The following is a 26135-nucleotide window of genomic DNA, read 5'->3' on the forward strand; positions in this document are numbered from 1 at the left end:
AGTAGGGTTTTATTTTATTTTTTATTGCCCAGTTTTATTGAAGGCAATTTTGAGAAATGTAGTCCTGAGAATCAGGATTTGTGCTTTCACTGTGTACACTATGGTTCTCTTTTGTGAATACTTTTAAGAGGGGAAAAGATAAATAAAATCTTTGACACTTACCTGGTAAATGTGCGTACTGAGATCCCAGCCAAGCTTCATATCTTTATGAAATCTGATGTGTAAGGAATCCACAGGAACACTTATTAACATCAATAAGATGATTATTATATAATGGTGATAAAATAATCTAGAGAAACAGGTGTCGGATATATGGAGGATCCCCAGACTCAGTGAAAGTTCTGAACCCCAGGAGAAATTTATAGGTTGAGACCTCGAAAGCAAATAAATAAAAAGTCTGTACATGGAAACTTTTTTAAGAATCAATGAATATGCATGATATACTGATTAATATGCAAGTCTTACAGATAATATTGGCTACTGAATAATCAACAACATAGCTAATGAATTAATATGTCATACCCTTTGGTACAATTCTTGACAAAGCCTGGAGACAGGTTATTTGCCAGGCACAGGACACTTTAATCTGGGACTGTCCCTGGGCATCCAATACATCTGTTCAGCCTGATATAGATTTTTTTTTTTTTTTTTTTCCAGTTTTGATTTCACATTTCCCAGACTGGTTGTGCTTGATAGAGTTTTCTATGTCTGTGAGGATTCTATTGGTTTGTTTGTAGTGTTTAAGTGTCTCACAGCACATCAGTGTTAAATTCATCTGTATTGTGTTGTACTCTTCATCAGACCACTCCTCAGTGTATCTGTGTTTGTTCTGGATGGTCTTTTTGTTTGGCTTTAGTTTTACCATGACAGCCATCTGTTTGTTGCTGTGATGTTAAAGCTGTAAGATTTCATCCTGTAACACTTGTCTGACACTGTGTGTAAGGAAATTGTTAATGTAGTACTTGTAGCTGAACTAATTGCTCTAATTGGGTCTGATTGTCCTGGTGCAGCTCTCTGACCTCTCCCTACTGTTCTGCGCTTACTTCCACAGTCATTCAACGCATGAAAACCTCGTCCTAAACAGTCAATCATCCAGACTCCAGAAAGTAATGTTAGAATACTTTATTAAACCATCAGATACGAAACCATACAGAGATGTACTGTTGAGAGGAGATTTGAAATTAACATGTCCTTAATTACCTGGGCTCACAATTCCAGTGACAAATCAAGCTAATTGGTCAGGCTAATTGGATCATCTGGTTAATCAGACCTTAATGCACTGCCATCAGTGGGTTGATAAACCATAATATCTAACTGAGTGTCTCCGTCTGTCTCTCTCAGCGCAGTGAAGATATTGTAGGGTAACCGTCAGCCACTGGATCAGTCAGTCAGTCTCTCGGTCTCTGTCTACACTGTACTTGGGATCCAGACTTGTTTGTACTGAGTGCTGTGCTGGAGAGACTCTTCTATCCGACTGTAGCCCCACTCCCTCTCTGCTCCTCCCTCGCTCTCATTCACCCACATCCTCCTTCCAGCCCGAGCACAAGTGTACCGCACAAACTGACAGCCCTGGGGAGGGGAGAGGGGGTAACATTAATACATTACTGACACAGTAACTGATTAACTTGACACAGAGATATACCGACATACAGAGACACTAAGACACATACAGACATAGAGAAACAACCTAAGAAACACTTAAGACATGCACAGACATACAGAGATACACTAAGAGAAGCAGAAACACACACTGACCTCTCGTGACCCCCAGTACCACAGAGTCTGTACTACACTGTGATTCGCCAGGTGCCGGGTCAGGTGATCCCTCTCCCCACTCACAATGTTGACCACACCCGCTGGGATGTCAGAGGTCTCCAGCACCTGAGAGAGAGGGAGCGGGTTAATAAAGACACCAACTGACGGGTCAGTTCTTCAGACACATGTAGCCTCGCTATAACAGCTGAAAGGAAAAGCATGCAGGGCATTTCTTCAAAATCAAATCAAAATCAAACCAATCAAAATCTGGTTAAAAATATTTAATAGCATAATTCAGCCCATTCTACTGTATGGCAGAGAGATATGGGGACCAACCCTGAATAAAAACCCAAACAACTGGGATGGGTGAGTAACTATATTCAAGTTACTGGTGTAAACATTTGTTCTTCTGCCTTAATCTCCAGGAAGGGAAGCCTAGCCTGTGGCAGGCATATACGGGACAGGCTGGTGCTGATCTGCCATAGACCAGAGCAGCGTACAGTGCATCCGGAAAGTATTCACAGCGCTTCACTTTTTCCACATTTTGTTATGTTACAGCCTTATTCCAAAATGAATTAAATTAATTATTTTCCTCAAAATTCTACAACAATATCCTATAATGACAACATGAAAGAAGTTTGTTTGAAATCTTTGCAAATTTATTAAAAATAAAAAACAAAAAAAGCACATGTACAGAAGTATTCACAGCCTTTGCTCAATACTTTGTTGAAGCACCTTTGGCACCAATTACAGCCTCAAGTCTTTTTGAGTATGATGCTACAAGCTTGGCACACCTATTTTTGGGCAGTTTCTCCCATTCTTCTTTGTAGGACCTCTCAAGCTCCATCAGGTTGGATGGGGAGTGTCGGTGCACAGACATTTTCAGATCTCTCCAGAGATGTTCAATCGGGTTCAAGTCTGGGCTCTGGCTGGGCCACTCAAGGACATTCACAGAGTTGTCCTGTAGCCACTCCTTTGTTATCTTGGCTCTGTGCTTAGGGTCGTTGTCCTGTTGGAAGATGAACCTTCGCCCCAGTCTGAGGTCCAGAGCGCTCTGGAGCAGGTTTTCATCAAAGATGTTTCTGTACATTGCTGCATTCATCTTTCCCTCGATCCTGACTACTCTCCCAGTTCCTGCCACTGAAAAACATCCCTACAGCATGATGCTGCCACCACCATGCTTCACTGTAGGGATGGTATTGGCCAGGTGATGAGCGGTGCCTGGTTTCCTCCAGACATGATGCTTGCCATTAAGGCCAAAGAGTTCAATCTTTGTTTCATCAGACGAGAGAATTTTGTTTCTCATGGTCTGAGAGTCCTTCAGGTGCCTTTTGGCAAACTCCAGGCGGGCTGTCATGTGTCTTTTACGGAGGAGTGGCTTCCGTCTGGCCACTCTACCATACAGGCCTGATTGGTGGAGTGCTGCAGAGATGGTTGTTCTTCTGGAAGGTTCTCCTCTCTCCACAGAGACACGCTGGAGCTCTGTCAGAGTTACCATCGGGTTCTTGGTCACCTCCCCGATCGCTCAGTTTGGCCGGGCGGCCAGCTCTAGGAAGAGTCCTGGTGGTTCCAAACTTCTTCCATTTACGGATGATGGAGGCCAATGTGCTCATTGGGACCTTCAATGCTGCAGAAAGCTTTCTGTTCCCTTCCCCAGATCTGTGCCTCGATACAATCCTGTCTCAGTGGTCTACAGACAATTCCTAGGACTCCATGGATTGGTTTGTGCTCTGACATGCACTGTTAACTGTGGGACCTTATATAGACAGGTGTGTGCCTTTCAAAATCATGTCCAATCAACTGAATTTACCACAGGTAAATCAAGTTGTAGAAACATCTCAAGGATGATCAGTGGAAACAGGATGCTCAATTTTGAGTGTCATGGCAAAGGCTGTGACTACTTATGTACATGTGCTTTTTTTGTTTTTTATTTTTAATAAATTTGCAAAGATTTCAAACAAACTTATTTCACATTGTCATTATGGGGTATTGTTTGTAGAATTTTGAGGAAAATAATGAATTTAATCCATTTTGGAATAAGGCTGTAACATAACAAAATGTGGAAAAAGTGAAGCGCTGTGAACACTTTCCGGATGCTCTGTAAATAATCCATCCATCCATCCATCCATTTTCAAAACCTTGTGAGGGTCGCGGGGAAGCTGGAGCCGATCCCGGCAGGCATAGGACGCAAGGCAGGAATACACCCAGGATGGGATGCCAGTCCATCGCTAGGCAACACACACAATTTAGAGTGACCAATCAGCCTAACCCACATGTCTTTGGATGGTGGGAGGAAACCGGAGTGCCCGGGGAGAACATGCAAACTCCACGCAGCTCTAACCACCGCGCCACCATGCCTGTAAATAATCATGTTTTATATTAATAACAGTTGTTTATTATGTTACTATAGATCATCTATCCTCCCAAGATTACAGCATAGCTAAAGCATAGCAATGTTATCGCTAAGTAAGCCTCCTGCATCCCAAAGCCTGCTTTATGATATTGACCATGTCAATGTTGGACATTGTATATGTACAGTGAGGGAAAAAATATTTGATCCCCTGCTGATTTTGTACGTTTGTCCACTGACAAAGAAATGATCAGTCTATAATTTTATGGTAGGTGTATTTTAACAATGAGAGACAGAATAACAACAAAAAAATCCAGAAAAACGCATTTCAAAAAAGTTATAAATTGATTTGCATGTTAATGATCTTTCACAAAACAAAATCCGAATATCCATATTTCCTAGTCTTTAGATGTGTCCAGCAAATGTACAACTGGAAGTGAAAACTTTAAATATTTAAATGGGAAATTGAAAAAAATATCTTGTATCACAACTATTTAGAATGTTATCAACCCTAAACAGGACATTCCAACGTTCAGATTAAAATCACAAGAGAAAGAACAATATTTACCACATTAGGTAGACCTGAGCCATCAAAATTGTCAGACAAGAATTTCTGGGTAGAGCGAAATTGTTGTGTTTGTTCAGTAATATTTTTGAAAGCTTTGGCAACACCAGTGTCATGCCAATAAAGCTTATTGAATATGAACTTGAGAGCAAGAGAGATAGACTCACCTGAATCAGCTGCAGGGCAGAGAAGGGGTGCTTCTCGCTGGGCACCATGACGACAGTGTTGCCGCGGGAGACCGCTGCCCCCATTAACCAGACAAAGGAGAGGAGGGGTCTGTCATCAGGGCAGACCACTCCCACCACTCCGATTGGCTGCCTCAGACAGACAGTGGAGCCAGGTTGGGGAGTATCCTGCAAACAAAGATTTTGAGTGGACAGTGTGAGCAGGGGGAAATAGGGGCAAGGCACACTCCAAGGCCATGTGTATATATTACACTATTATATATAACAATGCTATGCAAAATGACTGTAAATGTTAAATGCATAATTTCTGCATTTATAAAAAAAAAAACAATCTGCATACAAATTAAATACAGTATAACAATGAATACAGAATGTATTATTGTTCCCATTGCCCTGTTCCTGAACACTGAACCTGTCTGTATATGCTTTGTTAACACTGAAGTCAATTAGTCTTCCCAATGGGGGGGGGGGGAGGTATGTCAATGGAATAGTTAATGTACTGACTCACTGACTGACTTACTGTAAATCACAATACTGACAGAGAAAAGGGAAAGAGTCAAGTGAAAAGAGGAATCAAAGAAAAACACTGGAAAAGGTTTTGCTGATTTGTGCAGAATTGAGACACTGGAGTGAGTGTATGAGTGTCTGGTATGTGCACGTGTGTCTTTGTGTGCCAGTCTCGGTGTGTGTGTGTACATGTATGCGTTTCTGTGCATGTGCTTGTGTGTGTCAGTGAGTGAGTGCAGCATGTTAGGAACCAGTCAAACAATCCAGACAGAACAGATTATTCTACAGTTTATACACACTGGCTCAGGACCTTATAAAGACACAAACTGATAACAGCCCATGACAGGTTTAAACTGGAGACCGCAGACTAGAGGACTTCACGGATCCAAAAATGTGTGCCACAACCCGAAGTGACCCGGAAGTGTGCTATCCGGACCCGACTATTATTTGAAAGTTTGGACCCGGACAGAACCGAGAAATGCCGAAAATGTGCTACACGGACCCGACTCGGACCCGTCTTATTTGAAATCTGGACTCTGACCCGGCCGGGACACACAGACCCGACTGAACCCGATCAACACAGATACCACAGTTAATTGCTATTAACAAGTTAATTTACAAGTTGTGAAAATAAAACTATCTTACCTAATGTAACGTTAGTAGCTTCTCTCCTGTATCGGACCGTGACGCACACAGTCCATCCTCCTCGCCAGGACAGCTGGTAAAATGACATCCATGTTGTTCCTCTTGCTGATTGAAAGCGCCTGTATTATCCGCATATTATTTCAGTTCAAATGTCCACTTGCTGTCACGGTGGCGGAGGACAAACGCGACTTTGCAGCTTTAGAATTTTTTTGTATCTGTATAATACATAACTTGAACTATAATAACGATGCTGGTTCAGTGCCACGACGCTGACATTAGCATTACTAATGTGTTGTCATTGTCCTCTGAGACGCGTCTGTCATAGATTTAGATACAAAGTGAACGAACTCCAACTACGATATCTCAAAAATCCCGATGACGCCAATAATGCACTCACCGATATATGTCTCATGTCAATCACCGATATGGCGGAATAAGTCCCGTCTTCTAAATTAAAAGAGCCAATTGTCAATTGGTAAAGTCATCACGTCACTCGGGTATTACACACAATGTTAACCCGGGTCCCGGGTCCTCAGGTTCGGGTGGACCCGTGAAGACCTCTACCGCAGACCCCATTATAACAGCCTTACGAATGGTGCTGGGCTATGACTGGTCATTAGTAAATAAGTGGAAAGGGGAGGAGAAAGCTGTATGGCTGACCTGGATTGTCCCTCCCAGCTTGTCGCAGAGTGACGCCCAATCAAAGGCGGCAGCAACAGAAAGATCCACCTCCTCCTGACCCTTAGCCAATGAGAGGCCAGTCTGGTTGCTAAGAGACTGGGCAAACGCCTCCCTCCTCTGTTCCAGGTTCTCAGCCAGGAAGTAGAGAATTTGAGCGCGTACATGAGCCGTTTTCTTATACCAACTAGAGAGGGAGAAGGGAGGGGAACAGTTATATATATATACACCGATCAGCCATAACATTATGACCACCTGCCTAATATTGTGTAGGTTCCCCTTTTGCTGCCAAAACAGCCCTGACCCGTCAAGGCATGGACTCCACTAGACTTCTGAAGTTGTGCTGTGGTATCTGACTGACTGGTCTGCGGCTACGCAGCCCGATACGCAACAAACTGCGATGCACTGTGTGTTCTGACACATTTCTATCAGAACTAGCATTACATTTTTCAACAATTTGAGCTACAGTAACTCATCTGTTGGATCGGACCATACGGGCCTGCCTTTGCTCCCCACATGCATCAGTGAGCCTTGGCCGCCAATGACCCTGTCGCCAGTTCACCGCTTTTCATTCCTTGGACCACTTTTAATAGGTACTGACCACTGCAGACCGGGAACACCCCACAAGAGCTGCAGTTTTGGAGATGCTCTGACCCAGTTGTCTAGCCATCACAATTTGGCCCTTGTGAAAGTCGCTCAGATCCTTACGCTTGCCCATTTTTCCTGCTTCTAACACATCAGCTTTGAGGACAAAATGTTCACTTGCTGCCTAATATATCCCACCCACTGACAGGTGCCATGATAATGAGATTATCAGTGTTATTCACTTCACCTGTCAGTGGTCATAATGTTATGGCTGATCAGTGCATATATATGAGAGAGCGAGAGACTTTAAGTGACTAGACATTGCAGCACACTCACACTACACTGAGAGGGAGCACAAGAGGGAGAGAGAGAGAAAGGAACAATTCTGCACATGAAACGAATCACCATTATCCTTCACCCACTCTTTCCACTCCTCCCTAAAAACCCAACCCAATCCCCCCACACCAATAACACCTGCACTAAAATCACATAAACATTACCCACAAACAAAGCACACACATATTAGGATATACATATAAATATATATTATAGCCTACTTTAAAGGGGAACTCCACCGAAATTCCATAATTACTCAGGTTAAGTAGAAACATTCTGTGGAGTGAGTTTTTCATGTGCAGCTCATTCTATGTACCAGAAATCAGAGATCAAGAAATAGGCCATGATGTCATGTGGGTGCTCTGGAGCTGCTTTACTGGAATTCAATGGAAAAAATCAGAAAATTCATGAAAATCATTAAAATCTAACATTTTATGCACGTTCGACAGCCACATCAACCTATCTTTCCAAAAGAACCATCAGTTTGTAGTCATAAAATGTTTATTTCACCACCTAGAACTGTCATTATTATTTTATTTTATTAGAGGGACTGCTGTGTAGGCTACAGCCTACGAATGTGAATTGCGCACGCAAATTATCCAAAGGGGAATCCTGGCCCTTAGTTTTGATCTGGCTGCTGGCAGAAGCGAGAAGACTGAAGAAAAGTAACTAAATTTTTTTGACTGAACACCAGCTTGCTCTAACCATGGCTTAAAAACAAAAAAGTTTTTAATGATTTTCATGAATTTCTGATTTTCCCCATTGAATTCCGGCAAAGCAGCTCCAGAGTTAGCACCCATATGACATCATGGCCTATTTCTCAATCTCTGATTTATGGTACATAGAATGAGCTGGACATCATAAGCACACAGAATAGGTTTCTACTTATAGAATAACCTGAGAAACTATGGAATTTTGGCGGAGTTCCCATCTAAAAACCTAAATAAATGACCACACCTACACTCATCCCACTAAACACTACATAGTGCATAAATAGGGCAAAAAAACCTAATTTCATAAAGTGCAACACTCACCACAGCTTCAATGTACAAATAAAAGTATTTATTTAGCCTCACAGATTTTCAGGATCCTAATGAAGATCTTGTGCAGATCGAAACATTGATTGTCTTCGAAAACCTTTGAGGTATGGGATAAATAAATACTTTTGTACATTGGAGCTGTGGTGAGTGTGCATGTATTCCTTTTTTGATCTTACATGTTTTTTCTACCCTATACCTACTTATTAGTTGGATGTGTGTGTGATATATTTGTATTAATAATAATTCAGATACATAGCTTACACAACCTTCCAGTTATGTGTCCAGAGCCCTAACCACTACTCCACAGTGCTGCCTATTAATATACAAACATCTCAACACTACCATTAAAATCAAATAAATAAAGCAGAAGTCAACAGCTCACTGACACCACACCACACTTGTGCGACCAGTAGACTCAAATGAATAAAAGCAGCTGGTTGGTGTGGCCAGTGGTGCAGAGGGCCTCCCAGACTCCCCACATCCACAGAAACAAGTCCAGGCCTCCAATCAGGCTGTAGCGACTTTACTCCAGTAGCACCGCATAGAGAAAAGAGACCTGGACAGAGAGAGGGCACATGCAGCAGCGGTGTGTGCTGTCTGGTGTCTCCTATTCCTCAGCATGGCCAGCTTGGCTAGCTTGGCTTGGCTCACTAAAAACTGACAAACATGTCTGTGTCACTGCCAGCACTGCACTCCTAATATGGCGCGAAAGAAGTGGAGACTCAGTGAAATGTAGCAAATGGAGAGCTAAAGAATTGGCAATCCAATATGTAGATATCTGGAAAGACCATTTTGAAAAATTATCAAAACATTCACCAAAAAATCAGTTCAGAACAATATCAGTATGGAACTAAAAATAAAGGAATTGGCATTTAAAGACAACCAGAACCCCCACTACTGAGCAGGAGCTGAAGAAAGAGCTGCGAGCCCTGTAGCCCAGGAGACCCTGTGGGCCTGATGGCATCTCCAATGAGATGCTGAAACACAACAGGCCCTGCTACAGCCGTTTAATCTGTGTGTAGACAAACTGGACCCCAATAACTCCATGGGGAAGGTGTTCTGCAGCATCCTCAACATCTGGATAATGGCCTTCCTTACCGAGCATGGTGTCCTGAGATCATAAGTACAACCTACACATCTTAATAGACAAACATGTAAAAATAAAAGGAGTCGATATTTTATTGTTTAATTCTGTGTTTGTTTGTATTTTCACATCCCAGTTTATATTAGGAATTTATTGTATTACTCTTTGTTGTATTGTCAAAGTAATGTAACACTTTTGTTTTTTTCTTTAAAGCTTTGGCAACACCAGTGCACTCTGGTCATGCCAATAAAGCTAATCTAATTTAATCCAATTTGAATTTAATTGAATTCTAAACAGGAAATGACTGCAGAGTTAAAATTGGCCACAATACTACACTTATCTAGGCCTCACGCTCAACTCAATAGGAAGCTTCAGCCTAGCAGTGAACGCATGCAGGCCATTCCATGTCATCAAGAGGAAAATTAAAATTTGGCTAATTGTCCATTGTTCTCTATGGCAGTGAAGTGTGGGGTCACTCTCAGGGCAGGAGTTTGCTCAATGTGAAAAACACACAACAGAAACCCTGCATGCAGAGTTCTGCAAAAATATATACTGGCTACATTTAAAAGAGGCCCTGCAATGCCAAGAGCTGAGCCCAGAGAAGAGTCCCCCTCAGTCAGCTGGTCCTGAGGCTCACTGCCCTAACTCACACTGACACCAGCCAGCCTCAGGACAGTAACACATAAATACACACAATCGGACAAAGACAACTACATCACACACAAGAGGGAAACACACACCAAAGCACGAAGTAAACTGGAGTGATATCAGGCCCTAAAAGGACACTACAGGCCAGTGGAACACCTGACCAGGCTGACAAGACGACACACACAGACTGATCCTCACAATGTACCGGCCCAGGGAACACAGCCTGGCCATCAAGACCAGACAGGCCCAGAGAGGACAGGCTGTGCTCCCACTGTCAATTACAAGGGGTGGAGTCAGAGCTGTACTTCATTCTAAAATGTAAAAAATATACAAATATATGAATAGAATTTTCCCCCTAAATAAAAGAGCTCTGTGAGACTTCCCAGACCTGCCAAACTCCACAAAAGTCCCAGTCCTCCTGGGAGAGGCCACCAGCTGCATATTACCAACAGCCCAGTATACAACAGCCTGAGGGACACAGTGGACACTGAGTTATTCACACAGGAGACACTTCTGTAGAGAGATAATTTTGTTGATACTAATGTTCATAGTATTTAGTAATTACTCTCATTCTTATTGCTGTTATATTGTATTACTGTTTGGCATTTATCACTACTGATTCTGGTCATGCCAATACAGACATTTGAATTTGAGAGAGAGAAAGAGAGAGAGACAGCCAGCAAGGATGCGTGAGAAGAAGAAATGCAGATATGGTGGATGCTCAAAGTGATATATATATAAAAGTTGCTGAATCATAAACACACACACAGAGACAATACACACACACACACACACACACACACACACACACACACAGTGACAGAGACATACAGTCCGTCAGTCAATATATTAGTCGTATGTCAGTCCATCAGTCAATGTATTAGTCAGTGTGTCAGGGTGTCAGAATGTTACCCAGGCTGGGCCTTGTCTGCTGCCTCCACAGCATTCCTGACATCCTTCCTGGACCCAACTGGACAGTACTGCCCCCCTGGGCCCCCTCCGGACACACGGGCACCATAGAAACCAGCCTCCGGATGGCACTGAACACCTCCGATATACAGCTTATAGGAGCGGTCCACCCTGAGAGAGAGAGAGAGAGAGAGAGAGAGGCCACACAGTCCCACAAGTGGCAAGACATGAAGCAGCCTGTCCCAGCCTGAGCGCTGCACCGGGCAGGCCCTACAGTTCAACTGGACACTCAGATCATCATTGTTGTATTTATTATATTGCGTAATATGTTTTTATATATAAAAACGTTAGTTTTCAGGTGATTTACTGTCCTCCATGTGTAAGACATAAGGCCTGGGTAATTCTAAGCAGCTCAGCCAAAGGCCCAGCTGCAGCCCCAATGTTTGCAGAGGGAAGTCAAGATATGAGGGCAGGAGTTCCCCCCCTCCACAATCCACTTCACCACCAGAGTGTTGTTCTTGGCTGCCATCCCCACCCATCTCTGCCCCACTGTGAAAGTCAGCCTCTGTTTGGCTGGCCACGGATTACAGGTGTGTATATACTGTGGTGTTGTGTATTGTACTGGGATGCATGGTGTGTATACCGTTTCATTGTAATGCAATAGCTTAACCAGGCGCTTAAGCTATCAGATCCCCTAATGTCATGTTTTAGCAAAGGCAAACACAGCTGGGCATGTTGTGGCTGGCTGTACATTCCTCAGCCCCGCCCCTGCCCGCACCTTGACCGTATCGCTTGGGCTCAGGGTAACGCTGGGGAAACCCAACCTGGGAGAGAGCTAGTCTCTGTGGCACATTGGCACAAAGCTGTGATTAAACCACATGGATGACTACAGAAATAACAACAACCAATTGCAAAGGTCCCAATTAAGTTGTCAAGTCATGTGTAATATAATAAACATGTTATTTGTTTATTGTGTGGACTGCTTTGGTTCCTGTTTGATCAGACCAATACAGCCACCTTTGAATTTGATTCTGAATTTGAATTTGAGAGAGAGATCAGTCAAAAAATACGAGCTCCTAAAATAATTTAAATTTTAATTGTTTGTTTGTGAAATAAAAAATTCTAAATAACAAATACATATTAAGTAATACTTAACTCAAAGGAGAAATCAAAATGGAAAAATTATAAAATCACAAAAACAGAAAAAAAAGACTAAAAGACAAACAGAGAAAGGAAAGGAAGGAAAGAAGAGATTCAATTAAAATAAAAGATGGAGAGAACAGAGGAGGAGGAAGAGAGTCACTACACGGGGAGTGGTCAGCATTCTGCATCACTATCAGTGTAGAACTGTATAGAACACAATTATACAAGTAAAAGCTCAGTAAGAGAGAGAGAAGGGGAAGGAGGGAAAGAGAGAGAGAGAGCGAGGGAAACATGCAATGACTGGGTATTCAAGTTGTCTGATTGTGTGTTTGTAATGCAGTCAGTGACAATGTGGCTCAGAAAAGCATAAAACAGACTCACCGAGCTGTGGCTGAGGCAAGGGTGTTATATATACTGAGCGGAGAAAGGACGCAGTGCAGCCATGGTATCAAGTAGTAAACATTTCTCCCCTTGGGTACACCATCCAGTGCATTGAGGTTTATGGTGTGGTTCATGGATATAACCAGATATATTGTGGGATACTTGCGGAAGATACTAAAACACCCTCAATTATGAAACATCCTAAGCTTCCTTCAGAATATTATATATCATTTTACTTTGTGTGGTTTAAAGATGTTATTAAATTATCTTCAGGGAAAATAGATTTTGTATTTATTTTATTGTAGTCACTACATCTCAACCATTGCCATTTACAGAGCTCACCTGCATTGCATATCAGTTAAATATTTATTTTGCTAAACACAGATTTAAGATTTAGATTTCACATTCAGATTTTTATTTAAGCTAAACATTAGACAATTCAGTGTTTTGCCTCCTGAGTGGCTCAGTCAGTAAAAGTGCAGACTGAGCCCTATGAGCTGTGGTTTGCTGGTTCAAACCCAGCTCATGTCAAACTGCATGCACAATGAATCATGGCAGTAATGTCTCCCGGTAGTGCTCTGTGTCAGGGTAGTACCGTCCGTCACGGTGGTACCGGTACTCCTGGGAGTCCTGGCACCTTGTTCCTGCTGTCATTGTATCTTGATCACTTTCTAAATGCTCCTGCATTAAATCCATCATCCATAATAATGCGAACACTGTAGACAGTGGTGCTATACTGAATTGATGCTGTGCAGATATTGGTCTGTAGAATACTGTATTGTAATAAGAAAATAATGAAATAATAATGACTACCTTGATTAAAAAAGTAAAAACTAATTAAAACTGTCTCCTGTTGTGTCTACACACACTAAACAGGGCTGTGTCCTGAATAGGGCTGTAGCTATCGATTAATATGATAATCGTGTATTCTATACATAAACCGATCAATTATTCGAATAATCACAACAACAAAAACATTGTTTTATTATCAATACATTCTTATGGGGTCCTGGTGCCAACATTGCATCCTATTCTCGAGTTCTCCGAACTCTGTAAATACAGGGCTCTGATTTCCCTGAGGAGGACTAGACATTTTACATTACAATTAACCACTTCAACTCCAGATGAAAAAATGAAAACTCTTCCCAGGTACCAGATTTTGAAAAGAATGATAATGATTCAATGCCTGAAATTGCTTTAAAATATAAATATATGATGACTGAAATACAAAAAAAAAAAAAAAAATGTGTTTTTCATTAACTCTTTATGCTCCTGTGCACTACATATCCAGGCTCAGTAAAGAGATAAGTACAGGGATTTGTGAACAAAGAAAACAATGCAAAATCATTTTTTTGTTTACAATATTATACTTTATAATAAATAACGAACTTTTGTAATAAAAAATATTAAATCAAAAATATTAAATAATAGACTGAAACACTAATAATACGCAATACACTGGAACTCATATGAAAATAATAAACAATACACTGAAACGCAAATTAAAATAATACACTGAAACGCTGTAATAATAAACAATGAACAGTAATTATCAACTAAAACTCAATCTCTATCAAAACCTGTGCCATCAGTGGCTTGTTCTGTGCAATGTATTGAAATGTTCAATACAATAAGCTTGGAAGACAGCACTACAGATACACTACAGGGCTCCGGGCAGCATTGTCATGGATCTGGCTGCCGCAAACGCTGCTTCATTGCCTTCTATTCAGCACTGTTTTCTGAACGTATCTCGCCACAGCACTGTATAGCTCTTGGTAAAAACTACATAAACTACAACTAAACAAGTGCAACTAATAATAAAACTAGCAATTATAATATACAACTATATTTATATACTTGTAAAAGGATTGCCGCAATAGACGGAAGACTTACAGATGCGCACAGGTACATGGAGGCTCTAAACAACATGTGATTGGATAAAAACATGGCATGATCACCGGCTTTCAATTCACATTCTACAGTATCAACACTGGCTTTGGGAATGACATGACATGGCAGTGAGGGTTTTCATCTGACTTGTGTGCGTACATCATGGTATTGAAGTGGTTAAATGCTCAGTCCTGTTGTCCTCCATATTGCCCGGAGCCTACATACGTTTCAAATATCTATATCCAAAATTCTAAATAGAATTTGGCATGCCTGAAACATGCACATAATCCACGTCTTCCATCGCGGCGCACGTATGCGCAATATCCCACGTCTACAGCATAACTAAAGATTACTTTACACGTAAACCTGAGTTTCCCAGCTTAAATCAATGCTGCGACTGTCAGTGCACAAGCATTGGCGAGAAACCAAATTATTTTAACTGTGTGCTTGTATTCAAAAGACACTTTTAAGTTATTCTGTACCTTTGGGAAATTGTGACACGATTGAAGACAGATGTAAAATTACGTGCATGTATAGGTATGTCAAATTCGATGTCGAATTTTGGATATAGACTTTTGCATAGGTTAGCATGAGAGAAAACCTTACATGGGAGGTAAGCAGCAAATACAACACTTTCGTCAGTGCAATGTCACAATTAATACCACAGTTGCCCTATTACTAGCAACGTTGCAAAAACTTACAAGTTATCAAGCTTGTCGGATGTGCTCTTTTGGAAAGCTAATTCTGATTTACACAGTCCACAAAGCACCGTACGGTTATCATTCTCGCTCTCTTATAATTACTCCCACAGTTTCGATGCTTTCGCCCGAGTTGTTTCATGCGGTGGCTGGCTGCAACGTGCAGGTTCACACATTTTTCCAGTGAGGCGCATAGAGGTGGATGACAAACCAAGTGATGCATTACTGCCACCTACTGCTGTTTGGAATGAAACAGTTGTTCTCATACAGCGCTAGGAATATGGGCCAAGGATATTAGGCGATAGGGCTAATATCAAGGATATTAATAAGAATGGCTAAGATAGAGGTAACGTAGCTAAATGACTATTCGATGGCTGAAATAGAAGTCGACATAATTTACAAGTCGAATAAGTCGACTAATCGTTGCAGCCCTAGTCCTGAACAATTTATTTTTTATTTTCAATATCTGTATGTAGTTTGAATTGTTGTTTGTAAGGTAATTGTTTATTTCAGAGTGGTCTAAAACACTACTAAAGGAAACCTCCAAAATATCTTATTAACAATATAGAGATATAATATATACATTTTTAGGTTACACCAGGAATTTCCAATAAAAATAAACAAATAAGTGAAACAGTGGAATTGCAGTACAGAGCATGTTGTAACTATCTGTGCTGTTGCTGGTGTGCGGGATTGGATCAGTAAACCCTAAGAAGAAAGAAATGCCAGCAGTTGGCTCGCTGATTCGGCTTTAGATGCATGGTTTCCTTTGCATCTTGTTATTGTATGTTTTTCTAAACATATGAATGGGTGTTTATTGCATATTGTCATAAAACACGTTTCCAAAAAAATCTTTAGATTTCACATTAAAAAAAATCGTGATTTACCTGCTGAAATTGCCATTATGACAGTCATGCCAAAACCAAGACTCATTCACTGCTGAACACTACAGTACATTAACACTGACTGACTGGACACTACAGTACATACACAGAAACAGAGGACAGACAGACAGACACAGATTGAGACTAACCTGAGGGTCTGTGATGGGGGGTCCTCTGCTCTGGGGGGCTCAGTCTCTGGGAGGGGGGCTGTCTGATTGGTCTCTCCAAATTTGTTGTAGTCCAGAGATAAGGGAGTGGGGCGTGGGCGGTGGAGGGGGCAGAGAGAGGGCTGGAGGAACTGGTACAGACCCTGAGAGAGAGAGATATACAGTTAGACACACTTGATACACTAACTGACACACTGCAGTCTCTCTTTTTTCTCCCTCACCTCTTTTCCTCCGTCAGTAGTGTTCCCACACTCCCTCACTCCTCCAAAACTGGCCGCAGCATCGAACAGAGAGTGAGAGTTCACCCACACTGTGCCAACCTTCAGACTGAGAGGGAGAAGGAGGACAGTCAGTGTCAATGTGCACAGTCAGGCTGTGTCTGTATTAACCACATGTCCCCCTCACCTCTTGGCACTCTCCAGGGCCACAGTGACATCATCGGTCCACAGTGAGGCAGCCAGGTTGCGAGCACTGTTATTGGCCAACTGCAGCCCCTCGGACATGGAGCGGAAGGAGAGGGCAGGAAGGAGGGGCCCGGGGGGGGGGGCCCAGACACAGGGGGCACAGGAGGCTACACCCCAGAGCACCGTGGGGGGGTACAGATAGGGGGAGGGGGAGGGTGAGGGAGGCGGCTGAATCAGCTATAGAAATAGAGAGAGAGGGAGTGAGAAAGGGAATTTGGTTTAGATATGCACTGACTGACTGACACACTAAAGATGATTTAAAATCAAAGCTCTAATGGGATGAGGGTTTCCTAAAGGATTCAGTTAATGGTTCTTCTACTCAGTGTTCACTTTATTATATTTCAACTATTCAGGGCCTTAGGTGCAAAATTTAAACTTCAAGTCTAGTATTTAATGTAGGGTAGAGGTCTTCACGGGTCCAAAAATATGTGCCCGAACCCGAAGAGACCCGGAAGTGTGCTATCCGGACCTGACCCGGACCCGACTATTATTCGAAAGTTTGGACCCGGACCCGTGCAGAACCGAGAAATGCCGAAAATATGCTACCCGGACCCGACTCGGACCCGACTATTATTTAAACTCTGGACTCGGACCTGGTCGGGACACACATACCCAATTTAACCCGATCAGCACAGATCCCACTGCTAATCGCTATTAACAAGTTAATTTACAAGTTGTGAAAATAAAACTTTGTGTCTTACCTAATGTAATGTTAGTAGCTTCTCTCCTGTACCTGACAGTGACGCATACAATCGTCCTCCTTGCCAAGAAAGTTGGTAAAATAACATCCATGTTGCTCCTCTTGCTGACTGAAAGAGCGTGTTTAAATCCACTCATTATTTCAGCTTCAAAAGCCCACTTGCTGTCACGGTGGCGGATGACAAATGCAACTTTGCAGATTTTTTGTATCTTGCATAATACGATAACTTCCACTGTTTGCCCTTTTGAACTATAATAACGACTGCTCGTTCAGTGCCACGGCCGCTGACGTTAGCATTACTAATCTGCTGTCATTGTGCTCTGAGACACGTCTGCCACAGATTTAGATACAAAGTGAATGAACTCCAACCACGATATCTCAAAAATCGCGCCAACGCCCATAATGCACTTCGGTTTACGTCATCTGTCAAACACCGATAGGGCGGAATAAGTCCCGCCTTCTAAATAAAAGAGCCAATCGTCAATTGAATAAGTCATCGCGTCACTTGGGTAATACACACAATGTTAAACAGACCTGGGACCCGAAGTACAAGAACGGGACTCGCCCCGGACCAGGCTGACCGTTTAAAATATGGACCCGAACCCGTATGGGTCCTGGGTCGGGTCCCGGGTCCGTGAAGACCTCTAATGTAGGGATCTCTAGATCTGGTGTGTGCTTTTTTTAGTTTACTCACTGTTGCACCCAGCTGGACAGCATCCTGTATTGCAGCATCCAGAACACACTTTACTGCTGTGTCCACCAGGGGGAGACAGCGCAGTGTTGCAATCCTCTCCTGTAGCCTAACTCTCACAGCCTCCCACACGGCCTCCTGTACCAGCAGCTGCCACTGACAAAGCTGAGGGGGGGTGGAGAGATGGAGAGAAGGGGAGGGAGCAACAGAGAGAGAGATGGAGGACAAGGGAGAGAGAGAGAGAGAGAGAGGGAGAGAGAGGGAGGTGGTGGAGCGAGAGAGAGGGTTCATATACTATACACACTGATTGACTGAGCGCAAACAGATAGATGCCCATAGAGTTTTTTTGTTGCATTTGTGTTAAGGAATGTGCACAGATGTTTATTGTTACTGTTAGTGTCTATGAATTGCTTTGGCCCTACTACAAATGCCTGAAATGCTAATAAAGCACTATTTGAATTTGAACTTGAGACAGAGAGACACTAAAAGAGAAAGACACGTGTTTGTCTGTGTATGTATTATTAGAACTGTGGCAGTAAACAGCATACCGCCTCACCATAGTGAAACATAATTTATCGTCAATACCAGAGATTTTTTTTATTTTATTCTTATATCGTGATTCTGAAACCTCGCCATTTAATGTTGCAGTAAGGTCACTGCACTGTGATTGGGGTTCAAATCCCACAGTGGCAGTTCCACGAGCAAGTGCTGCGAGAAGAAAGTTTAATTCTAAGTTAGATTCCTCATAGACTATTAACAATTTCATTTGCACAGCGTTTTGAAACCTTTATTTTATTCTGTTTGTGTTGTGTATTTGTGTAGTTCTATGGTTTGATTGAACAACAAACCAGAAGAGTCTTCCTACTTCTTAAGGTTTTGTGAGGACAATGCCATGCCCCCATCCCCCACAACAGTAATACAGGTGGTAAATTCTTCAACAATATATCGATACTAAAAATCTGTCACAGACACAGCCTGTATGTGTATATATATATATATATATAAAATTGATGTTTTTAATCTGTGTATTTTTATATATTTTGTATTTCACATACATATATACACACATTACTTTACAGTTATTCTTGCTATCCCTGTTTGTCATACCAATAAGGACACTTGAATTTGAATTTGACACAGAAAGAGACAGAGACAGGGACACACAGAGAGAGACACCTCTATCTTCCCAGTGAAGGCTGCATCAATCACAGAGTCCACAGCACTGTCCAGGTCAGCAGAGTCACAGATGATAAAGGGACAAAGCCCCCCCACAGACAGAGACACAGGGACACCCCCTGCAGCCGCCGCTCCCGCCAACACCAACCCTTCCTGAGAGAAAGAGAGGGGTAATACAGTTAATAACAGATTGACTGACATACAAACTGACTGACACACACACACACACACACACACACACACACTCTCCTCTCCTCACCTCTCTCCTCCCAGTAACTGTCACCATGTCGACCTCGGAATGCTCAGCCAACGCGACCGCCAGAGAGAGGTCATCACCTGTGATGACATTCAGAACACCAGCCGGCAGTCCGGCCCCAGTGCACAGCTCGGCCAATAGCAGTGAGGTGAGGCGTGCCTGGGGGGAGGGCCGCAGCACCACTGTGTTGCCTGGGATTTGGAGAGAGGAGGGAAGGGATGATGTAATTGGGAACCAATCAGAGATAAAGCATTGTTAAAAATGGTAATAAGTGGATTAGCCAGGGTCTCCCCTACCATTATATTGGGGGATCTGCCCCCCAAGCCAACACCCTTGAACAACACGAGAAAAAAAAAAAAGCTCTGGCCCCTGCCCTCGTTCGCAGCAGCAGTATTACTGTATTGCAGAGCTGAGTAAAATAGCACAACAAGGTCTAATAAATTACACTGTTACAGTACAGTGTGTTACCATACAGGACAGTGTGTTACAGTATAGAGTACCTACATTAGCACACTCACCCATTGCAATGGCTGGGAAGACCTTATTCATCTGAAACACTAGGGGGCAGTCTCCTGTGGAAATCACTGCTACCACACCTAAGAGAGATACACCACAGTATCAGTGTGAGAGAGAGAAATATCAATGAGGGAGAGATAGTAGCTCAGAGTGTCAGTCAATCTGTCTGTGTATCAATCAGTCTGTGTATCAATCAGTCAGTGTGTCTTTCAGTCAACCGGTGTGTCTGTCAGTCAGCCGGTCAGCGTATTGATGATTGTCTGACCGCGGGGGCTCCAGTGGGTCAGAACCGAATCTCTCATTTGGGCCCAGCCGGTCAGGTGGTACAGGAGCCTTGTCAGCGCTGAGAGGTCAGCCGGGCTGCACTGCAGCTGGGCCACTGCAGACAGAGACTGACCAAACCGCTGTATGCTGCGAGCCACACTGAGAGAGAGAGAGAGAGAGAGAGAGAGAGAGAGAGAGAGAGAGTCACAATACAGTGTATTATAGGGCTGTACAGTGTTACAATATGGTACAGGTGAGTGTGTGGTCACCTGTACAGGTGTCTGGCTCGGGCATGGCAACTCAGCCCCCCCCACACCTCACAGCCCTCCCTGGCATCAGACACAGATAGAGAGACATCAGCAAACACCGCCCTGACAGTACTGCACACTGACTGACCTGGAGAGAGAGAGAGAGAGAGAGAGAGAGAGAGAGAGAGGTAGAGAGGGGTGGTTTATATAACACATTCACATGGACTAACTAACACAGAGAGAGACACACAGAGACACACTTACCTGCAGAGTCAGTGACGCTATCAATCTCTCTGCCTTCAGGGTGCACAAATTTCCCCCCAATAAACAGGCCGAGAGTGTGGCTGTGCCTCTGTAACCAGGCCTGATGGAGAGGGAGGGAGAGTCACCACCACAGACATCCAAGGGGTCATTAAGTTTCCATTTAACAGCGCCATGGCAACAAAGAATGGCATTGGTGCCATAATATCTAACATCACCATAGAGTTCACTTGGCTGCAATCTGGGTGTCTTTATAATGCTGTGTGACTCCACAACACACTGCAGTGGAACACTGAGCAGAGTACAGGTCAGTCAGTGTTAATGTCAGTATTTGTGGCTTCTTTCAATATTTAAACTAAATCTCCACCACTACTTCCTGATCCGTGTGTGTCTGTCACTCACGTGTTTACCACAAGATCTGTTATAATCAGAATCACACTGTAATAATCAGACACATACACACACACACAACCATACTACCTTTCATACAGCACACTACATTAAAACACTGTCGTTTATTGTCGCAAATGCTTTCACCTGCGCCACTCCAGTCCCGTCTCCTCCGGTCGGACCGAACTCCATAGACTGGAAGATGTCGAACACCGTCTTGCTAGTAAGGCCGGCCATTGGGTCCCAAATGCGCTTTGGTGTAGATGAAGCAGTTCAAGTGCACGCGCACACGGAAACGAGACGAACTTATCGACGAGCAATGTGCTAATGAACGAGTTTTCCCTTTCCTCTCTCTATCGCTATCCTTCTCTGTGTAATCAGTCTCTCTCTCTCTCTCTTAGTCTGTTTAATTCCGTCTAATTTATTGGCTTATATGTCTGAGCAGTAGCGCAGTGTCGAAGATTCGTACAATGAGACGAAATAACGGAATTCAGTCTCTTTCTATTTTAAGCTTTCCTCTTTCTGTCTGTCTAACTCTTTTCTGTAACTGTTTAAATTGTTTTTCTTATTGTTTTGACAATCGTTTAACCGTTCCTCTCTCTCTTTCAAGCCACCTGCAAAAAGCAGAATGTATTGTATGTATGACTACTTTTCCTCTCTCTAACTCTGTCCCTCGGTCCCTGAGTTCAATATCCGCAGTGTTAAAGCACACACACACAACCCTACCTAAGAAGGAAAAACACGACGATTTGTTCCCCCCCGAACAGTTTTTCTTTCCAGGCGACACCCACTGCTTCCAGACGGCGACTTCCGACGGAAGAAGGTCAAAGAGTCCAACCAGGAAATATGTGACAAATGGAACCCGGAAGAAGGTCGCTTCTCCCATAGTTACGGAAGCAGTGCAACTTCCAGACAGTCGTATTTTGTGTGCCTCATGTGCATTGACGCTTGAAATACGGTGGATGTTGAAATTAATGGGAACAACAATTATGTTCCCTTATTATTCTGTATGAGTCAATAATGAAAATGGCAATCATACAACACAACACGTTTCACCACAGTTTTCCACTCACCCCAGCTGTCTACCAAGTCAACTTCACTGTCTGAGGAATTACTCCCAGCATGCATGTGTCCAAAATATGCCAATACTGGCAGCAGCCCCTCTGTGCCACAATGTTCAACTAGAAGGTGGCACTGTACTGCCCCCACCACAGGACCCAGACGTCCCAGTGGCTTAAACAACCAGACAACATCCAGTCTCTGGGTCACCTAGCCTGCTGGCCCCTCATGGAAAGCACACCTCCCCCACTGAATCCAGCACCTCACAGTGTCACTCCCATGATGGTGCCAGTGTTGGGGAGAGCCCCTTGCACTACAGGTGGGAGCACACCTACATAAGGTCCTCTGGTCCATAGGTTAGCCCCCAGCAGTGCGTGCTATACTGGCGTTCTAGTTTTGTGCCAGCCTGTGTGAGGTTGGGTGTGGCAAAGGCATGCAACTTGCACATATATTACAGCAGTTGTGGGCTGGGGGCTGGGGGCTGGGGGCTGGGGGCCACCTGCTGGCAGCGACCTAAATGCTAGGTCCAAGTAGGTGTGAAGTTCTCGTCCCAGCATTAGTCCTGCTGGCCTACACTCCATGGACTCCTGGACCATCATCCGGTAGGCCCACAGTGCCAGGGGCAGGTGCTGGTCCCAATCAAGACACCAGGGTGTCCAAGTCTTTCATACCGAGCCAGAACCAGGCTGGCGTGGCTTGGCATGTTACCCACTGGCACTTTTGTCAAGCTGACCGACCAGGCCGTGAATTTTCAACCCTGCTCCTTACCTAGTGCTGGGCTGGGGCTCAGCCGTGCCAGTGGAGGAGTTAACTGAACTCGTCGTCACATAGCGTCAATCTACCCTATTACTAGATTTAAATACATTACAAATAAGTTATGGTCAAAAGAGGTCAAATTCACCTACAAGGGAAGATCAGAATATTTCATTGTACTGAAATGTCATTGTATCGAAACACTACTTGTTACTATTGAAAATGGGCCAGGACTTTGACATATTTATATATTTTCCTTATTTTGAGATTTTTGTCTGAACGAGATTCAACCTGTATTTTATTTTACAACGTCAAAATCAAGAGTCTAAAACACTTAATGTATCGCCTTAATGTACCTTAATGTGCTTAAACATAACCATTACTTGTCAAAGTTTATATTATTATTATTATTTTTTTTATTTCTTGACAGACACACTTATCCAGGGTGACTTACAACATAAGTGCAATACAAAGTGCAAGAATACAGTTAAGTACAAGGAATCAAACATTACAAATTCAAATTTACATTATACATTATATTCCTGCTACCAATAAAAAAGGTTTTCACCGCACTCCAGGAAAACCATCTGATGCTCAATGGGGAGAATTGCACATTTGCAGCACCAGCCATTGATTTTGTGGGCTTTCGCCTGACTGCCAAAAGGATTGAGCCACTCTTATCGAACATAGAGGCAATCCACAACATCCCAGAACCCACCTCTGCCTCCCACGTGGCCTCTTTCCTCTGGATGACTGCCTACTACCTCCAGTTGCTGCCTCAGTATTCCCAGACCACAGAACCCCTTCACCAGCTCCTCGAGAAAGAAGGAGCCGTGGAACTGGAGGCCAGCCCGCTCAGCAGCTCACCATCACACCTCCTGTCCTTGCCGATTTTGACCCATTCAGTCCTATGGTGGTCACATGCAACACCTCAGCTGGGGCAGTGGGATCCGTTCTGTCTCAGCTACAGGATGGACTGGAAAGACCAATGGCCTTCGCTTCCAAGGCCCTGACCCCCACTGAGCAGTACTATTCTGTTGGCGAGAGAGAGGCCCATGCCTGCGTCGGGGCATGTGAAAGATGGCATCTCTACCTCTACGGGCGACAGGTCATGCTCAGGACAGACCATCAGGCTCTCACCACCCTGCTCTCAGCCTCAGGCATGGGACACAAGCCTCTCGCTGGGCTGACCACCAGACAATACAACTTCCAGCTGAAGTTCATGCCTGGGAAGAACAACATGGTTGCTGATCTCCTTTCCAGGTAAATTGCCACCCCTGCCCCTGCTCCAACTGTCTCACCACTGGACACAGGACCAGAATTTTTACAGATGCTGTATCCTCCCCTCCTAGCTGCTGTCTCACTGGAGGAGCTGAAGAGGGAATCAGAGAGAGACCCTGTCCTGACGGCCCTCAGCATCTACATACACACCGGATGGCCCTCAAGAGTACCACAGGAGTTGGCTCTGTTCACAAGGGTGAGATATAAACTCTCATGCTGGGAGGACGTCTGTGTCTCCAGGGGGCTCGCTGGGGACTGCCTCAAGACCATTACTACAGACAATGGACCACAAATGACGTCAACAGATATCTCCTCCTACCTCAGGAATCAAGCATATCCACACAGCCTCCTTTTACCCCAAAGCCAACGGGGGCGTCGAATCTCAAAAAGGCATATGGTCTCATCTGGTCCAGGGATGCACATTTCAGACTGCACTGAATCAAACACTGATGCACTACAGACCGAGCCAACATGCCACAACACAAGCCTCTCTAGCACTATTTATGCTTGGTCAGGAGATGGACCTGCCCCTAGACAGACTCAGAGCAGAGAGGGTGATGGCACCAGCAAAGTGACATGTTCAGGTGAAGGCTGAATTGACCTGACAGCAGGAGAAGATTAAACTGGACTTTGATAGATCCCACAGTTTCAAGCAACCCTCCATTCATGTGTCTGACTGGGTCAGAGCTTGTCGGCCCCAATGCTGCAACAAGATTACCTCATTCTGGTCCCAACCCTTGCAAGTGGATAGATGACTTGGACCTGCTACCTTCATGCTGAGTGATGATCCTCCCACTCCTCTTCAACCACCACTGACTCTCCACAGGGGCCCATGGTGTTGGAGTACAGATCGGTGTGGGCTGGTGCTTGTCCCACCACCTACAAGACTATGTTACCTCATTCCACACATAGTCTTGAGAGACTCTCAGTGGAAAGCTTACATAGTTCAGGGATACAGTATTGGGTGTTTATTGTTAAAAAAACAGGTTAGGTTCTGTGTTCTTTTCAGAGAGTCTTGGGACCTTCAGTTCAAAGAAGGGGGGAAATGTTATGTATGACAGTACATAAGGTTGGTGTTACCAATGTTTTTTGCAACAGTTAACATAAAGTGAGTGAGTTTGTTGTGAATATGAGTGACACAATTTGAGTGAAAGATTTTTCGGGAAAACTTGAACTCTCTATGTCGACGTGAGTTATTAAATTACTTTAGTCAGTTACAAATACAATAAAGACATATTCAATATGTTGGTTTTGCATAACACTTTTTGTGACACCTTTAAGCCGCTTTCTTTTGTCTTTTCCTTTTGGGATCGTATTTGCATATTTTAGAGCGGTTATGATGTGAAAACAGCTTAATTACTCTTGGGAGCTATTGCCGTGGTATGATCAATAATAATAATAATAATGATTATACTTACTTACATACTGTTGTGAACATGAACACACCTACTATTATACTACTACTAACCTGTGTATTCCTACACACTATTCCTGATGCACACAACTCCTGACCTGACCTACTGCTATGTTGATATCTATCGTTGATATTAATGCCATAACATAATTAATATCCAAACACATTACTATGTAATGGGTACTCTCACCTGCAGACAAAGTAGCTGCAGA

General features: G+C 43.5%; 1 protein-coding gene across 1 annotated transcript; it reads right to left on the reverse strand.

The window, feature by feature from the left end:
* Positions 1 to 1107: 1107 nt before the first annotated feature.
* aldh16a1 (aldehyde dehydrogenase 16 family, member A1) lies at positions 1108 to 22207 on the reverse strand. Its single transcript, XM_066708759.1, has 16 exons — positions 21564 to 22207; positions 21030 to 21129; positions 20787 to 20913; positions 20519 to 20676; positions 20256 to 20333; positions 19741 to 19928; positions 19482 to 19634; positions 18309 to 18470; positions 16856 to 17091; positions 16672 to 16777; positions 16433 to 16593; positions 11291 to 11458; positions 6668 to 6872; positions 4838 to 5023; positions 1756 to 1881; positions 1108 to 1569 (listed from the first exon to the last, which is right to left on the reverse strand). Exons 1-16 carry the CDS (start codon positions 21651 to 21653, stop codon positions 1408 to 1410), a joined length of 2406 nt encoding a protein of 801 aa, XP_066564856.1. The 5' UTR covers positions 21654 to 22207; the 3' UTR covers positions 1108 to 1407.
* Between the last annotated feature and the right edge of the window lie 3928 nt (positions 22208 to 26135).

Source organism: Amia ocellicauda, chromosome 7, assembly GCF_036373705.1.
Source record: "Amia ocellicauda isolate fAmiCal2 chromosome 7, fAmiCal2.hap1, whole genome shotgun sequence".
NCBI classification, from domain to species: domain Eukaryota; kingdom Metazoa; phylum Chordata; class Actinopteri; order Amiiformes; family Amiidae; genus Amia; species Amia ocellicauda.